The sequence below is a fragment of the Lepeophtheirus salmonis genome, chromosome 14 (genome assembly GCF_016086655.4).
Source record: "Lepeophtheirus salmonis chromosome 14, UVic_Lsal_1.4, whole genome shotgun sequence".
Lineage (NCBI taxonomy): Eukaryota > Metazoa > Arthropoda > Copepoda > Siphonostomatoida > Caligidae > Lepeophtheirus > Lepeophtheirus salmonis.
Window position 1 is genome coordinate 36708456 of NC_052144.2, and position 23737 is coordinate 36732192.

Sequence of the window (23737 nt, forward strand, 5' to 3'; positions counted from 1 at the left end):
CGGAAGTAACGGACAGGGGCAAAACCAATCAGAAGACTTTTAGATTGGGGATACAATCATACACTAATATATTTTATGTAAGGAATTAACACAATAAAAGGACATACGTAGCCAAAACTACTAAAATGTATAAACATGTAAACTCTACTTAATAAAAAGGTACATTACTATCTATTTAAAACAAATCCTACGTCATGAGATAAAAGTATATAAAAGACAATACATAACAATAATTGGTTTCAAAATTTTCGGAGTGGCCATATGGGCATAAGTGAGACCAAACGTTCCGTACGTCCTGTTGAGGTTACTACTCCAGAAATCATGAAATGGTGATGGATGACAGAAGAGTGACCACAGCACATCCCCAATCTTCCTTTGTATACTTCCAGCTATCCACTTGGACTGGCGAAGGCTGTATCAACAGCACCACACGGCCATTTTGTTTTTAAATTTTTCATTTGAAGCTTAAAGCAGTTTACAAAAAGTAACCACATAAAAATATAATATGTATACATATAAAATAGAGTTTGTTTGTGTGTATATCTTTTATGGGTGCCCACACTGTGGAACCACCTTTGTGGCTAAAATTTTTCATGGTTGCCTTTTTTTAACCTAGTCAACTAAGATAGGGGGGGAGTTGCTATTCAATACCCAAAACACAAAACCTGTTTTTGGAGCTCAAGGAGACTAGATATGGAGTTGATCTATAAATTAAAAAGTGATTGGCGTCTTGAAAACAACTATACGAATAACTACGTTTTCTAAATTAATGCAAAATCATAAAAAATATGGGTACAAAAATATATCGGGGAAAATTGCACAATTTTTTTTTTTAGAAATTTGTCTTAAAATTCGTTTGCAAATAAATTTGAATAAAATTGATGTTTAGCTGAAATATTTGTCATATTTTTAATAATTTTCAATTTTTTCCCCCCTGCTTTTATTAAACGTCAATTTTTAAAGAAATACAAAATTGCATTTTGCATATAAAATAATAAACTATAATATTACTATTTTTAATTTCCAGAACATTTATTACATAAGTTTTGCAATATTTGCAAAAATGAACCAGTTATCGAGTGTTATTTTTAAGAACAAATTATTTTAAATAACTATTCTGTTTTTTGCAAGTAAAATAAAATATTGGTAGGTTCGTGTTTTCTTTACATTGCCAATAAATGCTTTTTTCTACTTTTTAGGAAAATTAGTGCAAACTTAGAAACTGCAACATTCGAATACTACTTGCAAACTGGGCCTGGTACTATATAAAGGGGAATTACATTTTATTTCCATACTATACCCTTGTAGGTATGAAAAAATAAAAGAATAGGCGAACACTGAACATCTATCTATGTTTATGAATATGATACAGTAGACAACTATTACTATCAGTTGCCCTGTAGTGGTAACTTTGAACAATTGCATCTAATCATTTGTGAATATTTTTTAATTTATAAATAAATAATTTTAAAATAAGGGAACATAATTTTTTTTTAAATGAAATGCTCCTTTGAAAAAAATAAACTTACAAATAGATTTTAATTTGTTATTTATGTTGATATATTGTTTTTCTTGCTAACAGAACTGAAGATTATGCATTGAATAAGTCTTTGTTGCCTTGTGATTTTTACTTTTCTCTCCAAAAAGAGATATATATTTTAGTAAATATTTGAAAAAATACTCAGGAAATCAAATTTTCTTAAGATTTCCCACTTTCATATTGCTTGCAATAGTTTGTAATACAGACCAATAATAGTTCTACAACTAATAATAGGAAGAATTTTGAAATTTCTACTCGCCTGACAACAATCCAAATAACAAAATAAAATTGAATTAATCAAAAATATAAAAAAATAAAATAACGGAGAACTCATAAATAGGGAATGTAAATTTTGAAGAATATTATTGATAATTTATTATTTTTTCAATCAATACTAAAAAAATCGGATTATTATTTTGTTACATTTTAACTATTATTTTCAGTAAAACAACTTATAATTATCTAGTAGGGGAAACATTAAATATTTTATTTATTTGTGTTGAGATCCTAGATCATTGCAAAAGTAATATTCAAATATGGTGACAAGCAATTTGGCTGTTTAGGAAAGGATTCCCGACTCAATTAGTTTTTGAATTTCAACGACATTTAGATATTTCAACATAAATCTGCAGAATTTAAGAGGTTTTTTATATATTTTGTAAAACACATAATCACTTAACAGTTCTCGAATATCTATTTATATGTAATAACAGAGTAGAATATACTTTGCAGACCAAAATATTGAGAAAAGAGGAACACATTATTTTTACCAGTCTAGAATCATGTTCCACTTGTTTTCCATTGACAAGTGACTCAGTAGTAATAAAGCAATTAGGGTAAGCTTGAAGTGTCTAGCTTATATAATTATCCGTATAGACCGTATATCACGAAGTCCAACTTATAAATATAATTGATATAAATGTGATAGGAATGAGTGATTTCTGCGTTATATACATCCAGGAAACTGACGGACTCTTATTAATGGAATAGTTTTCTTAGAGTAGGAGACGAAGCAGAGTTGACTTTCAATAATTTCAAAGAAGGAACTGTGGGTGGAGGATAAGAACTCTCCCTGTTCCTCACTAGGTATCTCAGTCGATTATTCTGTCGTTTTATGGAACTCCTTAGTTCTTATATGTAGAAGTATACGATGATTCCGTGGAAGATCTGAAGAAATTTATCTATAGGAACAATTATTAACGAGATTGGAAGTCATTAGTCACAAGGAACGATCTTTCCATTAAAGGAGAGGAAATCTACCAAGTGAAACACTTGTTCATTAGATCTCGCCTTAAAAGTCGAGATCCCTTGACCAGAGGAGGACATTGAAGAGAGTTTTATCATCCACGACCCTCATAAATTCTCAACTCACGTTGTTATATAAATATTGTTGTTTTCATTTCTGAGTGAATACAACATTTGTGACGTCTCTCAGCTCAGTCAATCAGAACGCAGACACTAAGCGACATATCTTTATTACCTACTACCTTGAAATTTTTACAGGTTGTTAAGAGCATTAATAGAAATTCCTAACATTTTCCTCCCAAATTTCATAACTCCATAACATTAATTAAACAAATTAATAAAATTTCATATTTTATTTAAAAAATGAATATTCAAATGAGTATTTTTTCTTAATTTGGATGTAGTTTGGTTAATTTTAATCGCTTATAAAAAAGTATTCATGGGCTCAAGAGGGCAAGTTTGTTTTATCGCTAATAAGTTGATTTTTTTCATAAAACAAGATCGATTCTCCGTGTTACAATTTTTTTAAGGTATGACTATGAGTTATCGATTCGAAAATGTAACAAAAAAATCAATATAAAAAAATCCAAATACGAATGATTGTATTAACGGGAAAAGGGAGAACTTATATTGGATACGAATTAAAAAAAAATTACGAAGAGGATCAGCGAGTTAGTCTTACTATGGTTGAAGGAGAAACATTTCTAATTATACTGTCCAAAGTGATGGAAGAACTTCATATGTTGTCTATCGATTAGTTTTACTAAATTCTAGATTTATTTAAAGTATTAATAAAATAATTCGTAATAAAATATATAATAAGGGTACGTCCAACTTAACTATAAAATTTAATTTGTGTCAATAATACTTCAATTTGAAAACATTATTTATGTATACAATATAGAATAAAACGGTTCTAGTTAATGTTGTACCTAACATTTTAACCCCCTACATTCTTTCCGCCTATATTTTTTGTGCTGGTAACTTTTCCTTGAGGATATTTTTTGCATAACAACTTTGCCGCCTTTTTATGTTTTTATGTTATCGGTTCGATAAGAGATGAGATTAATTATATAGCTTGGAGAAAAAGAAAAAAGAAATAATGATTAAGAAGTAATCTGTAATCTTGTGCTGTTTATAATACTTAATATTATAAGGAGAATGAGTAAGGAATAACGGATCTGGGATGTTGAGTCTATTTTGAAAGGACTCATTGACTTGTGGCACGTTAATGAATCATAGCCATGGCCTTAGTTGATGCTTGAAGAAATGGAAAAAAACTGGTTTCAATCTCAGTTGTAAACACAGTTAGCTTTATGTCTAAGTAATGGTATGTTTCTCAAGAAGCAACATGTAACTTGTTGAGATTTTTCTTAAACAATATCCAGCAAAATATTCTCTGCAGCATATCAAAGATGGGGTCAAGATCTACAAATTTGCACCATGGTATCTGATCTACAATTAAGTTGCACACTCGATCCTGTTCGTTCAAAGGTGTTACAGCTCAATGCCAATAGCCTTAACAAATTACGACAGAACCCCTCATTTACGTAGAACTTTGACATTCAGGTCTGTATTGATACAACAACAGTTAGTTTGAACTTTGCCAAAATAAATCTGTAGTACGATTAACTTTTGTAGTAGGCACTGAGAGCAAAAGTCTTGAATTTATTTGTATTGGAGCATTCGATCTTTTCGACTGCATCATGGAGCTGAATCGATATAAGGAAATGTTGCAGCTTAGAATCGTATGGCTGCATTGAAGAGATAATATGTTTCATATTTGTCAGGGGTGTGAGTTTAGCCTTTTTTTCTTGCTGTAATCTTTTTATCGCTCCATTTTTGAGATAGATATATTGTCTGAGTTTTAGCATTAGAAAAAGTTCTTTGGATTTACCGGGTGCAGATACTGTAGAGACATCCATGCAAATGTTATCTGAAAAAAAAAAAAATTTTACCGAAGGAAAAAATTATCGTAGTTTTTTAAAGCCCTATATCTTCTTATAAGTATATATATCATAACTGCTGAATGTCTTTCAAGTAAATCCAAACGAATTGGGTTCTTATCTTGAATAGGTCGTAGAAAATGACGACGTTGGAGAGTTATTTTAGGGGAGGATTTAGTACATCAAACATAGGGGGAATTGCATTCAGTCCTTTTTTTTTTTTTTTTTTTTTTGAAGCAGCATTCATGAACATGAAGCCCTCAAAATCTTTTCTACAAAGTCTCAGACTATTAGACTAAGATACTATCGCTAACAAGAAATCTAAAGAAATGCAATCAGTTTGGGAAGATATTCAAATACTGAATTTCATATTATAAAATTCAATTGCAGATATTTAAAAATATCAACTTTTGACAATGCTGTATTCTGTAATTTCTGAGATTTCATTCAATTTTCTTGATGTATAAGAAAGTTCTGTTGTTATATTGAAATATCATATTTTATTATATCACAGATTTTGATGTAGAATATTCGAGTAAATGAATATCTTCCCAATCTCTCCAGACAATTGATGATAGATATTGAAAAAAAAAAAAAAGAGATGTATAAATTAAGACAAAGTACATTCATATTGTGCAGTACTAAAGGTTAAAGGTACAAATGTCAGATTAAAATTGAAATAAACAAATTATATGCCAACTGTACAAGATACAAGATAAATAAATGTTTTTTAGTCCACTATAACTTCTATTTGATCCATTACACCCCATTTGTAATTTGAAAGTTATCTTAAGATGACTTATTTTCTAGCAAACGGCGCGATTAAACGAAGCAATGGAATCAAAAAAAAAAATTTAGACTGGGGAAAATATTAAGAATTTATGTACATTAAATATAAATTACATAAATTTGATTTTTCCCATTTAATTAATGGGAATCCCCAAAAATACTTATATACTTCCGTGCACGTGTGTGAGTTAAACTCACTCACATGAGGAATTTACAACCTTTTTTTTTGGATCAGCAAAGCAATTAAAAACCAATCAGAGGCCTCTCCAAAAAAAAAAAAAAAAAAAAAAAAAAAATAGACAAAAAAAAAAAAAAAATGAAATCCGAATGGGCTTGACCATTGAAGACCGACCAAACTCTAGTTTTATGGGCAACTTGGCCAAACTATAATGTTGGAAAAATTAAGCTCGCCCGAAAGTTGAGTTAGGTTCGGGGTGACCTTTTTTTATCTTCGCGCCCATTATGACACCCCTGAATGAACGACACACTTAGCATTTGTCTTTATTGTCTATCCCAATGGTCAACCTCTCCATTAAATAAGGTAACTCAAAAAACTATATCGTTTAATTTATTTTTTGAAGGAGGGAAAATAAATTGGAGGTTGCCTTGAATAAAAGTACTGCCTCTATTTTGAGGACATTAAAAAACAAATACAATTTGAAGAAATTGGATACCATTTTATAAGAATAGAAAGTAACATTTTGGGACCACTGGGATTGTCTGTTTTGCTTTTAGTAAGCTACGCCTTTGAAAAAAGGGTTTTATATATTATTGAGTATTTCTTTTTAGGTTGGAGTTTTTATACCAGATAAATATTAAATGAATAAATAAAATTCAAAAATGAACGATTGAACGGAAAAAGAGTGAACGGGTACAAGCCTACATATTTTTTACTAATTACAAAATATTTTTTCTATCTTATTGCTTATAAGTTGAACAATGTTATGGCAGGAACAGCTAATAAGAAAAAGTAGGGTACAACATTCTTCTATAATATGCAACGTCATTAACTTCTTCAGTTTGGCAAGTTCTCCAATGTCCTTATCTATTTGAATCTTCCTCATCAATCATCTTTTTCAAGGTGAAACTACTTTTGTGATTGCAAACTAAAAATGGTTTTTCTAAAAGGTATAAATTTGGTAAAGGTTGTAAAAAGAGCAGATAAATGCCAGCTTCCTATCTTTTACTTGACAAAAAATAGTTGTTGGAGGGAGAAAATGAATTATTACTGTAAAGAAGAGAACCTTTTACATTTAAAATAGCATACGTACAGGGAAAATATTATAGTTATATTTAAATTTATTTTATGATACATTTTTAAATCATTTTATACCAAAGATAGGCGAGAATTCTTCCTTCAGAGAGTGATCCTAATCTATTAAATAATGAACAGAAAAGAAGAAAAAGTACACACAACAACCGTTTTTTCTTCTCTTATCACTAAACTTAGTTTTTCTTTACACAGATCCCTTCTTGTCCTATATAGTTTTGCATTACTTCTCCTAGGAAAGGTGAAAATTTCCATTTTGACTGCACGAAGAATATGAATAACAAAGACGTTGAACACTTTGTGTGACAGTTTCAACTATTAAAAAATGAAGGAATGTCGTGTACTCCCACTAGTAAATAAGGTAGGGTGGAGTCAAATAGGTTTATTTTAACTTTTGGTTCATAATGTTACAGTTTCTAGTATTATAAAAAAACAGTTTTAAATAATATAAAAATAATAATTTTAAGTAATACAAAAATAATAATTTTAGTTACTTAAATGTAGACCTTACTGTAGCTATCAAACTCTATAAGTTTCATTAAATTTATATAATGGATTGTATGTTTTTTGGGGCAATTTATGCTTTTAAAGTATTAACTCAAAAAACATCCCAAATTAAAGTTTCTGAAATTCAAGAAAAAAAACCAAAAAACTCTATGTTTAGAGCCTCATTTAATGAAGTAAGGCATAAAGTTTCTGGATGTATTTGTATTTTTTTTCTTATTTACACTAGGTTACTCAAAATAATCACTTTTTTCTAACGTGGAGTAAAACGGGGCTATTATATATATAATAAAATTAATGTATAGCTATGTATACAATATATATGGTGTGCTTTTAAAAGCCCTTCACTTTTTCCAATCTTCTACCTCCACCTACTACATACACATTACCAGTGATAAAAATCTGGTGTACCTTTAAACTAGGTGTTTTTTTTAGAATTGGTGGTCTGAAGAATGAATTTTCTTTTCCTTAGCAATTGTCATTATTATTTAACTCCTGAGTAGGTAAAATCCTCTCATAAATATATTTAACTATATTACAAACCTGATGAAAAATTTGTGTGTGCCCATAAAAGACGGAGCGTAACACTGACGGTTTGTTGGTTTTGAATGGTGTTTTCTTGATTTGATAGAAATCACGTTTTTTGTAAATTAGTGGAAAAACGTGATTTTTATCAAATCAAGAAAAGACAACATAAAACCAATTTTTGATATATTTAAATATTACCATATATTTAGCTATAATTTTTATTCGATATGTCCTCCTTCACAAGCAAAAACAACTTCGACGGAGCCTTCAAAAAGTCTCCAACATCTTTTTGAGTCAATATAGGGAGCTTCACCTTAATACCAACTATAAAAAATGTACTTTGACCTAGATTGACCACAATTCAAAAACAAATCAGTACTTTATTGATGCAAGCTCCAAGCTTGTCATTTAGATTGAAAGTTTCTTAATGAAATATATATATTTTTTTAAATATGTAAGGCAATACAGTAAGGGCCTTAAATATGGCATTGCAGGTTTAGTGGTAGAATGCTCGCCTGCCACGTAAATCATTGTAGGACTCAGAGTCAAATTGGCATCCACATAGGAGTAATTCTAGCAAATGCCCTTGTTTATGTCTTTTTCGCCTAGTAGCTGATTTAATGGATTTAATTATTCTTTCTCTCTTCTAAAATATTCTTCAAAATGTCTGGATTACATTGCTTATTTTCGTTTTTTTTAACATGTCCATTCTACACTGGATTTTCATCGTTACACATTTCATACCCTCTCTTCCTCCCCCGATTTATATGTTTCCTTGAGTTACTTTTTTGCTCAATAAAAAATGGGAAATTCTTCATATATTAAAATTGACAATAATTACTTTTTTTTTAAATTTACTTCTACACAAAACTGTAAGCTTAAACATTATTAATTTTAGTATCAAAAGGTATGTAAGAGTCTTTAATAAAAATAAGCTATATTTATATATACATATATTTTTTTTCCAGAAGGTATTATTTTTTTTAGTTTTGCACGAAAAAGTCTAGTACTCCCATTGGACCTCACATATGTGGTCAAATCATTCTTTATTAAGGTTCTTTTGGCATTTTCACCTTTAAAATGTTCAACCAATTTCTTGGTACAGCCCTCCAAACGCTAAAACACACCTATTAGATCTCTCCCTTACTTATTAAACATAGCTAACTAAATAAATATCCCAAATTGGTATTTATGATAGTAGGATTTTAACGCTTAAATGCTTTTTTGCACATATGCAATATATATATATATATAAACACCTTTTTTATTTACTATTGAACTAAAATGTGTCAAATTTCAACTTTTTTAGTATATCTGAAACAACCCTGTTGTTTTAGTTTTGCGTCATAAAACACGCTAAAGTAGGTAATTATCAATTACAAAAAAAAAAATGAAAAAATGATTTTTTTCCCCTTCCCTTGGTCCATAAAAATCTGAACTCTTTGAATTTTAAACTTCTACTAGATATAATTTATTAATTAAGAGAAAAATTTCAACAAAATTAATACTAGAAATAGATGTATCTCTGAGAAAGTTTAAAAGAGTCATGCAACAGAGGAGATGAGTTTCTTTCATTCCTATTGTCAAAAGTGGCCTCTCCACTCTTACGAAGCTCTTTCCAACCATTTTTTTGATACCTCTCTGTATAGTCTGTTGTGAAACCCTAAGATCTCGTGTATGGGCTCTTATAAACTTGAAGGGATTGGCCTGTGTATTCCTTACTTTCTCCAGGTTCATTCTGGCCTTTTTGACAGAGCCCTTCTTCATCTCTAACGTTTCGGACTTCCTGACGGCGTAGACGGTAGGCTTTGAGACGCCCAAATGCTTGGAGGGCGCGAATGGAAATTAGACAAATACTTTCAAGTGTAAATTTATCGACTTGTACGTAAACTAAAGAGCTCAAGTTGGTTTTGTATTGTAACTAATTGTTCATGAGTCAATTCATATTATATCGAAACATGAGTTAATTTCAAACTTAATTAATTTTTGAATAAGTAAGTGTTCACATTTAAATGGACCCCCCAAGAATTACTTTTATCAAACGTTTTTTAAACTATTCGTTAAGGACTTTTTGCCATTGTATATTATGCCCCATTTTTGATATTACCCTAACCGTTTGTTAACTTGTCCCCTTCCCTTTCCTTTGATTTTAAACAATACTAATGATATCAATACTTAAACGATTAACTTCATTCAACTCTTTAATGAATTACAAATAGTCATATTTAAATAAATTTATTTGATGCTACGAATTTAATGTAACACTTGAATTTCAAAAGAAAAATAAAGAAAATGAAAATGAAAAAAACTGAGGCTATAGGTACAATCATATAAAACCGTCATAGAGCCTTTGCTAATGTGTCACTAATAGGTGGGTATTCTCAGGCTTGTGAGCGATCAGGAAAAAAATTGCGATTAGGTCAAAAATCAACTGCGATTTGGCGATATAACGATCAGGGTCCTTTGCCATCAGATATCCTATCAATTTAATTGCGATCATATTCAAATATACTATTTCTTTAAACCTATAACTAATATATATACCTTTTTCAAATCTATTTATTTACAATATTTTACTATAATAAATAAATAAAACATATGAAGAAAAAAACTAAAATATGGTCTGCTGGCGAATAATAAAATATCTACATAAATCATTTCTATTCTATCTCTTTATTTCACATTAACAGGAGTTGCTTGTCAAAGTTGTCGTCCCTCAGCCTCTGTCTAGTCCTCCTCAGGATGGGTTTGGTCTTGGAGAGCAAACCCTCGCTGCTGACACTACTAGGAAGCACGACATTGTATCTTTGATATACCTTTTTGACCCTCTGGTAGGCCAAGATAATTTCCAGATGTTCAGTGTCATCCACCAGGTATCTTTTCACTTCCTGCTTAGCCGCACCCATCTTTTGGGAAGTTTGATGAAGAAATTACTCTGTTTCTGCACATCCTGAGACAGCTGGCTGGATGGCTGATCTTCAAATAAGGTGATCTCCTCAAGAAGGAATTGTTTCCTTTTTCTTGAGTCTCCTCAGTAAGAAAGGCTACTTTAAATTGAGGGAGATAAGCTGAGGTGACCAGCACCTCCCTAATTTCAAAGTAGGTTCCGAAGCGTTTTGCAATCACGGATACCAAGGCGTCGATCAGGAGCTTGCATTTGTCGATGTTGTACTTCTCATCGTCCAAGTATGTCTTTAGATATGTGATGGTAGGAAACAAGTGCCCCAAAAATATGCTTTTGTCCTCCTGGAGCACATCAAGTGTAGTGCCTAGGTGCTGCATTACAAGCAGCCAAACCTCTATGAACACCAAGACTTTAATGTGCCGAGACGAGGCCAAAAAAATAAAACATTTTATTGATCTATAATACTATCAATTAGACCACTAGAAAGGACACCTTTAACCTCTTTATTCGATGTTATAATGAAAATATTATAATTCAAACTTCTTACTAACAACTTTGTTAATGTGTTTATTTAAATAAAATCTCTAATATAACGCACAATATCCATATGAAGTACCTGAATGTAAACACCTCTTCGATGTGTCCGAAGAAGCCTAAGTTACCCGAATGATTGTTTTTCAATGACTGACTATAGCAGGTAAATTGCATACTTTAATTATTATACTAACTATAGACAAAAATTTGAGTTGCATTTTTTTTTTTGTTCACCCTCCCCCTCCTGTATTTAAACCTTTATAAGTGAACTGGGGTTTTATACACCCCGAGATTGATAAAATTTATTATTATTCTTTTGAATCTACATTTATCGTCAATAATTTTTATCATGCTCCTACAATATTAAATATGTTGTTACGCAATTATTTATTTATCTTGATAATACCTTATTTAGGATTTATCTGTATATGATACAATTTTTAATTGAGGTTTAGTTAATTTCGTGACCGGTATTTTTGTTCTTAACATTTTCGCCACCTACATTTTTTCTTCGAGGAGATTTATCGAATGACATCTTCGCCGCCTTTTTATGTTTTTCTATTATCGGTTACAACATTGCTGTTGTATCTCGATCAGATTAATTATATAGCTAGGAGAAAAAGAAAAAAGAATAATGATTAAGAAGTAATCTGTAATCTTGTACTGTTTATATATTTAATATTATAAGGGTAAGGATTCAGGAAAACTTCAGATCTAGGATGCAGAACTATTTCAGAGGGACTCATTGACTTGTGGGACGTTAATTAATCATAGTCGTGGCCTTAGTTGAGGCTTGAAGAAATTGAAAAAACTCTATCGATAGAAAGAAAGGAATATTTATTGTCCGAAGATCGTAGGTAGCCTCTTATTTCTCTATGGTATCTACTTTTACCATCAACGAGATCAAGTAACTCACGAAGCTCAATTTCCCTCTCAAGCTGGAAATCACCAAACAATCTTATCAGGACAAACTACTTAAGACTATTTCTATCCCAGATGGTTGGTAAAATCATCATGCTGAACTATCTCGTAATCAGTGATCTCCATTTTATATTTGCTGAATTTACTCTATAACTCTCCAGGAGCCTTTTTCCCCATCTTGGAATTATCTCTCTCTTGGCTCTGCCTTTTCTTGGATTAATCTCATTTGGCCTTAATGTGGAGCTCTATATACATGGAGAGTGCATGTCTTTTCAGAAAATACATAGGCTGACATAAACAATTAACTTTAGCATAGATCTACATAACATTGAAACCAGCTTGATTTGATAAAAGATTATAGGTAATAATTTAATTAATTATTTTACTTAACGACTTTTTATTTGTGAATCTATCTCATGTATTCATGAACAACGTTCATTTGCCAAGAGGAATCCATATATTCGTGTCCTTGCTTCTTTTTTCGTTAAGGACTCTTAAACGATGTTCGACTGGCTCTCATCCTCATTTAATATTTTAGATAATGATTGTAAAAAAGTTCAACCCTCGGAATATGCTTTTTAGTGACCAAAGACTGACTCACGAAGAAATGGAAGAGGTCATATCGTTTGGTATCGGGATTTTTCAAGTCTCACATGAATGAATAAAATATAGACTTTAATCAATTCATGAATTACTTTTTGGCCTAAGAGTGATACTGATGGATGATTAACTAAAGGAACGTTCGATACAGACTTAACTAAATAATAATTGTTTCCTCCATTTAAGGATTTGTGTTTAATATTACTAAAAAAAATTACATTTTATAATTTACAGACCTATTCAATTAGAGAATAATAGTCATATTACATACAAAAAATGTAATAATGATGTGTATACCTGAATACTGACCATTTAAAAACATATTTAAATTATTATTATATTTTTTATTTTACCATATTATTTTAATATATTTATTTCATATATATGTAACTGTAAGAAACTAAATAAATATTCACTTTTAATTTGATTGAAGCTATTAATTTTGTGGTATATATTTTTAGAAGGCTCTTTTTTTTTTCTTTGAAGAATGTACTTGGCTATTAATTTCAAAGGGTTGATTTTTGGCGAACAAATTAAACATTTGTAGGAATTATATCTAAGAAGTTACTGAAATAGTGACCGTTTTCACATTTTGATTTCATTCTCCACGTTACATTATCTTGCTCTTTGATAATTGTATCCATTGTTGCAGAAAACATCCACCTATTTAGAAATTGGAGGCACGAGACATCAGTTCTACTTTAACTTCATAAATTTTAGGTTTAGACTTGTACTTATGTTACACATAGGTAACACTTGTAAAAAAAATGATTTTGAGCTACAAAAAGTCGATATTACTCCGAATTTAAGGATCATTTATAAGATTAAAAGTGTTGAATTGCATGATTACTAAATGGTCTGAAAGTTTAAAGAAAAAATATTTAGAAACATGAATTTCATTATGGCCTTTGTATGGATTTTCTTGGTGAAATTAGTTATTTTAATATATATATATTTTTTTTCAATAAAATACAATATCAAATGGACTTTTTGAAAAAAAGTAACTTAAGTAGAAATACACATAATCTGATCTTATATAATATTTATGATATTCCTAAAAATGGGGTATTAAAATATTCTATTACAAGCATGCGCCAAAAGATGTAGGGGCTAAAAATATTAAAGACAAAATAATCTAAACCCAGTTAATTTAACCAACTCTTTTGCTTAAAAGTTGTTCCTTTTTTTAACTGATTTAAGGGATCCTTTTTTTTTTTTTCAATGTGAGGATTGAAGAGTACATTAGTACTAATAAAGTTATAATATATTTTATATGATATCCCAACCTCATCAAAAACTAATTTGATTATCAAACTTTGAATAAAGTACTGTACATTTCCTTGATGTTTTTACTATAAAAATTACAAACTATATCTTATTAAAACCCCAAACTCATGTTGATAATAGCATTTGAAAGTATGGATTTATTTTCAAATTGATGTCTTTTGTTCATACAAGTATTTTGATATTTTAATTGATATAAGGTTAAGTAAAAAGTTATGAGCATTTTTCGCTAGTTGTGGGCAATATCTCACAATTAATACATTGCATAAAAAAATCTTAAAGTATGCTTAAAGGTTAAGCGTACAATTATAAAAAAGTTTTGTGTTTGGGGAAGCCAATTTTGTGTTACAGCGTTCCAAAATGGAAGTCAAAAAAGAGAATATTCGATACATTCCTGAGTATCACTACGACCAAGGTGAAAAGTTGGCCCAGGCAGCCACAAAAATTTTTGTTGTTTATGGAGTCATTACAGTATCGAATCTAACAGGAAAGCAGTGGTTTGAACGATTATGTTCTGTTAATATGGACGTCAAAGATGAGGCACGCTCTGGTAGACCAATCATCGGAAATGTCAATAAAATAATGGAAATCCTCAAGTTAGACGGGATGTGAGCACTTATTCCATTACACAAGAACTAAAAATTAACCAGCAAACCGTTTGGAACCATTTGCTAGAGTTGGTCTTAAAAAAGAAACTCGATGTATGGGTACCACACTAATTGACACAAAAGAATCTTTCGTATCAAATTGATGTTTGCGAATAACAAAATCGATCCATGTTTTAAGCGTATGGTGACTGGCCATGAAAAATGTGTTACAGACGAGAACAACAGCCAAAAAAGATCATGGTTAAAGCATGGTGAAGTGGCTCAAACGATGGTAATCCCCAAATTAACTACCATTAACTTATGCTTTGTGGTTGGTGGGATAGGAAGGGAATCATCCAATATGAGCTGCTCCCATCGGTAATACCACTCCATTCGGACTTTTATTGTCAACAACTGACCATATTGAAGCAGGCGATTGACCAGAAGCGGCAAGAATTGACCAAAATAATGGGTTTTGTATTCCATCAAGTCAATGCCTGGCTACACACATCCAAAATCTCCGAGAGCTTGGATGGGAGGTTCTATCACACTCACCTGGCACCAATCCATTATCACCTTTTCAAGAATTTGCATAATTTCCTGATGGTAAAAAAACTGGCCTCAAGTGAGGCTTTCTGAAAATGAGTTGGTGAAGTTTTTACCAATAGGGAAGAAGACTTATTTAATCGCAGAACGATGAAATTTCTTTGAAAATGGACAAAATTTATCCAACAAACGGTGCATATAATCCTATGAATGTTAATATTATTGTCAAAATCAAACGAAAAAACGCTCAGAATTTTTACTTCACCTATTATTAAAAAGTGCAAAATTGATGCAATAGTAAAACAGTAAATATTGGATAATTTAAATGGCGTAACAGTTATCATTATTTCAACTGTACACGATGTAACTAAATACGTTTTAATTTTGGGGTTTCATTTTTACTTAGTTCACACAAAGCACATTGTAAAAATTATGTTCACTAAGAATTGTAATGTACAATTTTTGCTTACTATTCCCTACCATAGCTTTAATTTGTAATGTATTATGATATACTTATTTTGATAATCTATATCATATTTTAACTCTTTAAATAAAGGTTATTAATATAATTTAGCGCAGACATATATAAAACAAATGGTTCTCGACGACCCTAAGCTAGATGTATGTAATTGTTGAACCATTGTCCCTGGACATAATTAAAGTCGTCAACATAATGTTATAAATCATCAATGCACTAGATCAACTGTTCCCAACCTTTCTACTACCGTGACCCTACCCTTGATAACATTTACCATGTTGCAGTGACCCCAAAGAAACAAAATTAATTGAGTTGATGCTCCTTCATTGCTTTTTTGAAGCTAACTAGTGAAGGTTTTATTAGTAAAGAGGTGAAATATGAATAGAAAAACTAATTACCGGGTGGTCCATCGAAATAGGAACCCTTACTAGTTCAATACTTAATGAAAGCTTAGTAATTGAAATTAACTCATACTTCCATAAATTAATGCATAAACAATCAATTACAAAAAAAAAAAAAAAACTTGAAAATGCCACATGAACATGATTGACGAATTTCTATTCCTATTCACGCACTCCAAGCAGTTGGGCGTCTCCATGATCATTGCCTACACTGTCAGCAAGGTCGAAACATTGGAGGGGAAGAAGGGATCTGTCAAAAAGCCCAAACTGGACCCGGAGCAGTTATAGATAAAAGCTCATGCCAGTCCCTTCAAGTCGAAGAAGAACTAAGCAAAAGACTTTGGAGTTTCACACCAGCTATGAAAGAAATACATCTCTTCCGTTGCAAGACTCTTCTGAGCTATTATTTTATATTCTTTCTTTCTTGAAACTTTTGTCCCCCCTTCCAGCCCTAATGGCAACCCCTCAATTAAACATTTTCGGTACATCTCGAGGGATTGGCCTACGGTGTCCGTCATCCAAACACAAAATAATTCAAAGATACTGACAGCCAGCACTGGGACGCCATGATTGAGGACTACATCCTCAGTGGGTGCTAGGCCTTCTGCAATCGCCTGGAAGCCATCATTGTCTCTAAGGACTGCTACATTAATGAGTAAGAGAGGTCAAATACACATGTATTTACCCTATTAATTTCGTTGAAATTATATTGTTCATAAATAAATTATATCTCGTTGCAGTTTAAAATTCAAAGTGCTCAGATTTTAGTGGAACACCTGCTATAGCGTTTAGAAAAGGGAACCTAGGAGGCTGAATTTTGCATGGGTCCATCTTTTGAGCTTGGACAGGCTACGACGGGGGTGTCGATTTTTGGGGAGGTCATATAAGGGGGGCTTAAACTATACCCAAAGCCAAAACCGTTTCTAGCAACTCAAGGAGACTAGACAGGGGGTTGAGTTATTAATCAAAAAGTTATTGGGGTCTTAAAAACAACTATACGAACTACGACGTTTTCTAACTTTATTCAAAATCAAAAAAGTTATGGGCTAAAAAAGAAATCGGGGGAAATTGCAATTTTATTTCTTTCAGGCGCAAAAAAAAAATAAACTCCCAATGGAATATGGGATTAGTAAATGTAATAAATTTTGTAGAAATTTGTCCGGAGATTCGCTTGTATATAAATTTACAAAATAAAAATTGATGTTTAACTGAAATATGTATGATTTTATTTTTTCTCTTTTTTTCTTTTTTTTTTAATATATATTTTTTCATCAAACTTCCATTTTCTGTTTTTTGATAAGAAATGCCACAAAACGATGCTTTTTGCACAAAAAATGCCTTTGCATCATTTTGAAAAGATTATTTTGAATTTTTGGAACATTTAAAAAATATTTTTTGCAATATTTGCAAAAATGAACCAGCTATTTTTTCGATAACATTATTCTTCATAACTTTTTTGTTTTTTCAAGTACGAAAAAAATATTGCTAGGTTTGTGCTTCTTTTACAATTCCAATAAATGCTATTCACTCTTTTTTTTGCAATTTTCTTTGCTAATTTGGATTTGAGATAATTTTTAAGTAAATAAAAAATGTACTTTTCATCTCGACAATTTTTTATATTCATATATGTTGGATGTTATTTGAAGTTTATAACACATTTTTTTAATATTCATAATAATACTATTAAGGCTGCAAGGGGCAATAATATGAGTAATTATTATTATTATTATTTTTGGTGGGGGGTGGGGGGGGGGGAGGGAGTTACCATTTATCTTATTTAATTGTATTGATATAGTGTGAAGAATCCAAGAGAACTATTAGGATCTTTTTCGACAACAAAAAACATTTATATTATAATTATTAATATATAGAAGTATTTTCTGAAGAGTTTTTCAATTTTCTCAATTAATTTGACCATTTTCAATGTGTTTCCCTCTCCCTCCTTAGCCCGAGCAACGCCGGGTAACTCTTTACTCGTAAAAAATATATATTTAAATATAATTTTAATATTTTCCCCGCCCTAATCCTATTTTAAACGTATCCGCTTTCACGATAGCTGACTTCCTCAGGTGTTTGAGTCACGGCCCAAAACATTCAAAATTTAACATAATATTTTAGGTGAAAAACTCTACAACGGCGATATATTTTGTTAAAATACCCCATGTATGCCGTCTTATCGTGCGCCGTGAATTAACGGAATCGTTCTTTAGCTGAGGGGATGAAACTTTTTCCATTTCCAAGGGGAAAATTCCTTGGAAGGCAATGGGTCATAAAAATGAAATGAAATCTTGGGAAACCATAATATAATTCTCGATTCTGCTCTAAACATTTTGAAGAAATAATGAATTCCAAATCTTAAGCCATTTCAACATTGTTTAAACGTCTAAAACCTAAAGTTCCAAGGCTCACCAAAAAACTCTAACAAACCCATTTTCATTTGGAAGAACAATGCTGATGCTGAGAAAATTTAATAATTCAGACAATCTCAAGCAACTTTTTTATTTCGAATTTCAGGTAAGAAAAATCTCCACATTTTCAGGGTCATATATACCTTACTCCTTATTGGGAACATCCTACTTCCGAAAAAAGAGAAATAGACTTATTGGACATGAATCTAATTTCATCAACAATAGAAGCTGAAACTTCTTATAAATATATATATACATATTTTTTTTTTGCATTTGTTAATTTATCCTTAGAAAATAATAATTGTATGTATTACAGATATTTTTCCCGAGGCAAAACATCTAAAGGAAATAAATATCATCATACAAATCCAACTTGGAGTCTATGAAGCAGAAATAAAGGAATTAAAGAAGTTGAAGGAGAAAGATGTCAAAATTTGGGACGCAGAATCAAAGTTTAAGTCTTTAAAAATGCGCCTCTCTTCGGTAGTTAATTCAAACCATATCAAATTTTTAAGTGCAATAACTATCAATAATTCACTTCTGTTAAGATTCGTTGAGGAACTATATGTTGTCCAATTAATATATTCCGCCAAGAACTGTTTGGATCAATTTGCAGAAATAGAGGCTTTATTAAAATCTCATGTAAATCAATTCAAATAAATGAAAAGAATTGTAAACTCAACAACTGAAGTAGGGATTCCATTAATTAAGTCGTCTATAAATGTCATAAAATTTTATTTTTTTACTGTGTCTAAGTATGTTAGTATAAGAATGCACATACATTTACGAATACAATCTGCGATTATTTAAGAAAATAGAATAGCTTCTTCTACTTTCGGAAGACGAAGAATATGTATGCGAAATTAAGTAAGTTTCAGAAATTACTATTAAAGTAATTATTCCATTTCTTCATGATAATTAAACTCAATAAAATATTTTTTTTTAGTATTCACTTATTGTATTAAGTTATTTTTGGGCCATTTGATATTTGTCACAAGGGGGCGCTGAAATCTAGTGACGTAACTCTTCATATAGGGCTCTGATATTAAAAAGGTCTTAATTAAGGTGTACCATATGTCTTGCTCCTGTCTTCTTTTTGTGTTCTTACAAAAAAAATACAAATATCTAGTCTTAATACAAGGATATTGTATTAAATTTGTTAGGATATTCAGCTCCAAGCATAATCCACTCAATGTATTTGGTTGCCTACAGCAGCAACTCCCCGGTAATGGTGTGATATTTCTTGGATTGTGTGATTCTGAGAGTCACCAAATATGAAGTTTTAATGGCTGGCATATTTTGCTGTTGGTATTTGTAGCCAAAATCAAGTCCTTTTTTATTAGTTTTTTTCCCCAAAAACAGCTTTGTTCTTAAAATACTGGAAATCCGTGCCTGTAAAGTTAGGATTTTTAGCGTCAAAATGGCGTTAAATTTTTTTGTGCTTCATTGATTCGGCAACATAAACTCTTTGCAAATGCCACATTACTGCGTTAATTCTTAAAGTAAATCTATACTTTAAAAATTCCTCAATATATATTTTATTTTCCTAATTCCTTGTTGGGCAATCTCAAATTTTACAAAATAACTTTTTATTTAGTTGACTTATTAACTCGAGAATATAGCACAAGGACATTCAGTATCATACAACAACTTAATAACCATTTCACTACTCTAGTCAAAGTTGAGAATAATTTCTATAAAAGTGTCAATTATTTCATCTTTTGTACAAGTAAAGATATGAAGGTTTAAAAGTGTTTGTTTTGATTAAAAAAAAACAAAAAACGATTGACAAAGTTTGAACAATTTTTATGAATATTTAGAGGTAGCTTTAATTACTATCAGTTTTGAAATTTTATATTTTCTTAGACTTGTTTTTAATATCATCCTTAAACTACATATTGAAAAGAATTCATATACATTTACTAACTTTTTAATCTATTGGATTTAGTTGAAAAATCATTTTATTGACAAACATTCATTAGAATTAATATTATGTATGAATTGGTTTTAAAATCATAAGATTTTTTAAACTTTATGAGGGTGGTCAGAAAAGTTGCCAACCTAAAAATGATATATTACATTTTTTCTCAATTTTTATTTTTCAAAATAATTGTTCATTTGACTAAATCTGCGTTCAGCTTATTAAGTAATGATTTTTCCCTTTTGAAGATAATTGATAAAAATATGTACCTCCATGACTATTCCAAAAAACAGCTGTCATCATTTTCCTAGCCGAAAAAACATTTTTTGTTCATTTTCACAAAAACACTCACTGTAACTCACAACTTAAGACGATTTTCTAATTTATTTAATATATACGTTAATTTAAAAATATTGAACGCTTATAATTATAACATTTGATTACAAAAAATATATATATACATTCTTAAGATTCACTTGACTACTTACTAGTATATATCTACAAGAAGGGTATGAAAGGTTTTTGACCTGTGTTTGTGAAAAATAATTCTGATTTTTATTTTTAATTTTCATCATAATCTCTTTTTAAGTCACCACAATTCTCCCAGGGATGCTTCCATCTCTTTAACCCGTCCCGTCTGTAACTTGGCTGGGAGAAAAGTGAAGAGTTACAAGGCGACTTTGTTGAAAAAATAAATTAAAATTCTGATTTTTTTTCACAACAACAGACTCACTCAATCGGCTATACATAACAACTGAGTATCCAAAATGCCAGAACTTTGGTGAGTAACTTTCAACATATACTAGATAGATGTGACTAGCTTTTATTTACAAGATCTACGATCTTCACGTTGAGGTCAGAAACTTTTCAGACCACCCTTGTACATATAAAATGAGACTCAGGTATCACATAATGACCTTTAATTAAATACAACAATAATCATCAATTGATATACTGCTTTACAAAACGTTGGATGATTTTTTCTTTGTACATATTTATTAAATTGAATCAGAGGAAAGAAAAATATTTATGTATAAAAGCACATTTAATTGCAATTCATACTTAGGAGTACATACAAAGGTTTCAATTATTTCTATTTGAATGCAGTGAGGATGACCAACTGTCACTGATTTTACATAAAAGACTTAGCTACTCATACATAAATAGCCTCATACATTCATACGAAAGTTGATATCTATTCATCATGTACTTACAAACAATAAGTCCAATTTATTGAAAAAAATAAATAAATACATTATATGCATGTATTATCTAGGGTTTTCAATATTTCAAAGTCAAAGTGGAGTCCTAATCGTCCATGGAAAACAACACCTACAAAATAGCAAATAGAAGTAATAATATGCACCTACCTCCAGATCAAAACTGTAGAACACTCCGAGAGTGCGTAAAAAAATAATTACTTATATATATATGTGTATGAAGGTCCTAAAACACGGTTATCTAATTCATTAAGACTCAGAAAGTTGTTCATGTAATACCTTTATTATTTAAGAGTGTGTTGAGTCAAAGGAGTATTATAATTGTATACTAAGATATATACATATATGTTAAAGGATCCAATAACCATTGAAATCAAATCATTATCATTACGTGTTATTAGTGTGAATTCGAAATGAAATTGGATTTATCATCGTTGTGCATAATTTTTTGCACAGTTCCATTGACTGTGTTCTCAGTTCCTACATCATCCTCTTCATCATTAAATGCATCCCTATCAGCTGTGCCCACTCAACGAATATCAAATATTTCTACAAGCCTCTCAAGGAAAAGAAGATTTGTGTTTGACTCGAATTTTTTATCAGAAACCACATTTAAAGTAACGTTTGCTTTTGCATTCCCTGTTGGGGATTTTACTCTCACATCCTCTCTTCCGATCACGTATACCTTCGGAACCGGAGAGTAAGTTTTTATAATTTTAGACATATTTCTATGAAAATTTTCATTACACATATTATTTGTATCATAAAAAACCTTTACCTTCGAGATATTTCAATAAAAATATGATTGATTCATTTTTGTACGCCACAATTGTTTTATCGAGGAATCAAATATGCAGGGGTGTAGCTCTTCATGTTGATTATGGTAATAATTACTGTTAGCAATTGATTAATGGATCTTAGCGTTAATTTTTTGTTTAATTAACATTTTACTATGTTGGTCTTGAAAAAACATTCAGGTTCCATATTCTAGTACTCAAATTTTACTAGTTTGACTAAATTCATACAATTATTTATTAAAAAAATATATTTCCTCATTTCAGACTCAGTCGTGAAAATGGAAAAAAATATGAACAGGATTCCTTCAGAGGACGAAGCCTTCAATCCTCGGAAACAGTTTATAGCATTCTATCTACAGCTGAGCAGTACATTACTCGATTAGGTGGTGGAATAAATGGACATGCTTGTGTGCTACGAGCCATTTGTGAAATTGCACAATTTCCAGAGCATGAGGATGGTTTTCTTGGAGAAATTGCGAATCTCATTGTGAATGGAAACAAGAAAGGTGGACTCAATTCTTTTTTCAGTAGGGAGTCCAATGTATATCAAGAGGCTTATCATAAGGGTAGCTATGATGGAAATTGCTCCAAGTATCAAGAGAGTTGTTCCATCTCTTTCTTTGATGTGAGTGAAATACTCCAATGTTCCAAATATTATGTTCGTACTAGTAATCTTATTCTTATAATTTATAGTTTGTTCAAAGTAATAACCAGGGTCATAACAATGATCATGCTGACAAACTGTTTGGCCTTTACAAGGATGCAGATCCGTCGATGAATTCCATTGATGGTACCTATTAGTAAGACACTTAGTAACACATCCTGGAAGATTTTACCAAAGAAATTTTAATTGTATCAGTTAATTATCTTGCTGTTTAGATATTTGTTTATATGAATAAATGTATTAATTTATGTATCACCCGACTCTTAGGTTGTACAGAAATCATTTGATAAAGTGATGAAACATCCTTTAGAAATTAAAATCAATTGACTTATCCCGAGGGGTATCGTTTGTTAGCTTTGAACACAAATTAAAAAACTACCTTAATAAAGTTTTTCATTATTAGTCTCCAAGTCTTGGACCGTTCCTACTTTTCAATTTATGTAGAAATCCGATTTTATCCGTAACTCATTCGTTAATTTATTTATGTTTATTAATTTCTAAAAACAAAACGAAGACCTTTCATTTATTTTTTACCTTATTTAGTTGTCTACAACAAAAAAATTTCATCATAAAGAAATTTGCATTGATATTTTTTCTCTAGGTGTCAGTTTTTAATTTTTTCCTTCTTTGTAAGTGTACTAAACATTGC

At 30.6% G+C, this 23737-nt stretch overlaps 1 protein-coding gene across 1 annotated transcript; it reads left to right on the forward strand.

Annotated features, from left to right (window-relative positions):
* The first annotated feature begins 21908 nt into the window (after window positions 1-21908).
* On the forward strand, window positions 21909-23314 carry LOC121129233 (uncharacterized). Its single transcript, XM_040724943.2, has 3 exons — window positions 21909-22327; window positions 22689-23049; window positions 23118-23314. Exons 1-3 carry the CDS (start codon window positions 22041-22043, stop codon window positions 23223-23225), a joined length of 756 nt encoding a protein of 251 aa, XP_040580877.1. The 5' UTR covers window positions 21909-22040; the 3' UTR covers window positions 23226-23314.
* Window positions 23315-23737: the final 423 nt, after the last annotated feature.

Excerpts from the sequence above, each read along its gene's own strand:
- LOC121129233 (XM_040724943.2), top strand. The coding sequence starts at position 22,041 with ATGAAATTGGATTTATCATCGTTGTGCATAATTTTTTGCACAGTTCCA. Across the intron at positions 22,328-22,688 it reads TATACCTTCGGAACCGGAGA|ACTCAGTCGTGAAAATGGAA; the intron begins GTAAGTTTTTAT and ends TCCTCATTTCAG. Across the intron at positions 23,050-23,117 it reads GTTCCATCTCTTTCTTTGAT|TTTGTTCAAAGTAATAACCA; the intron begins GTGAGTGAAATA and ends TATAATTTATAG.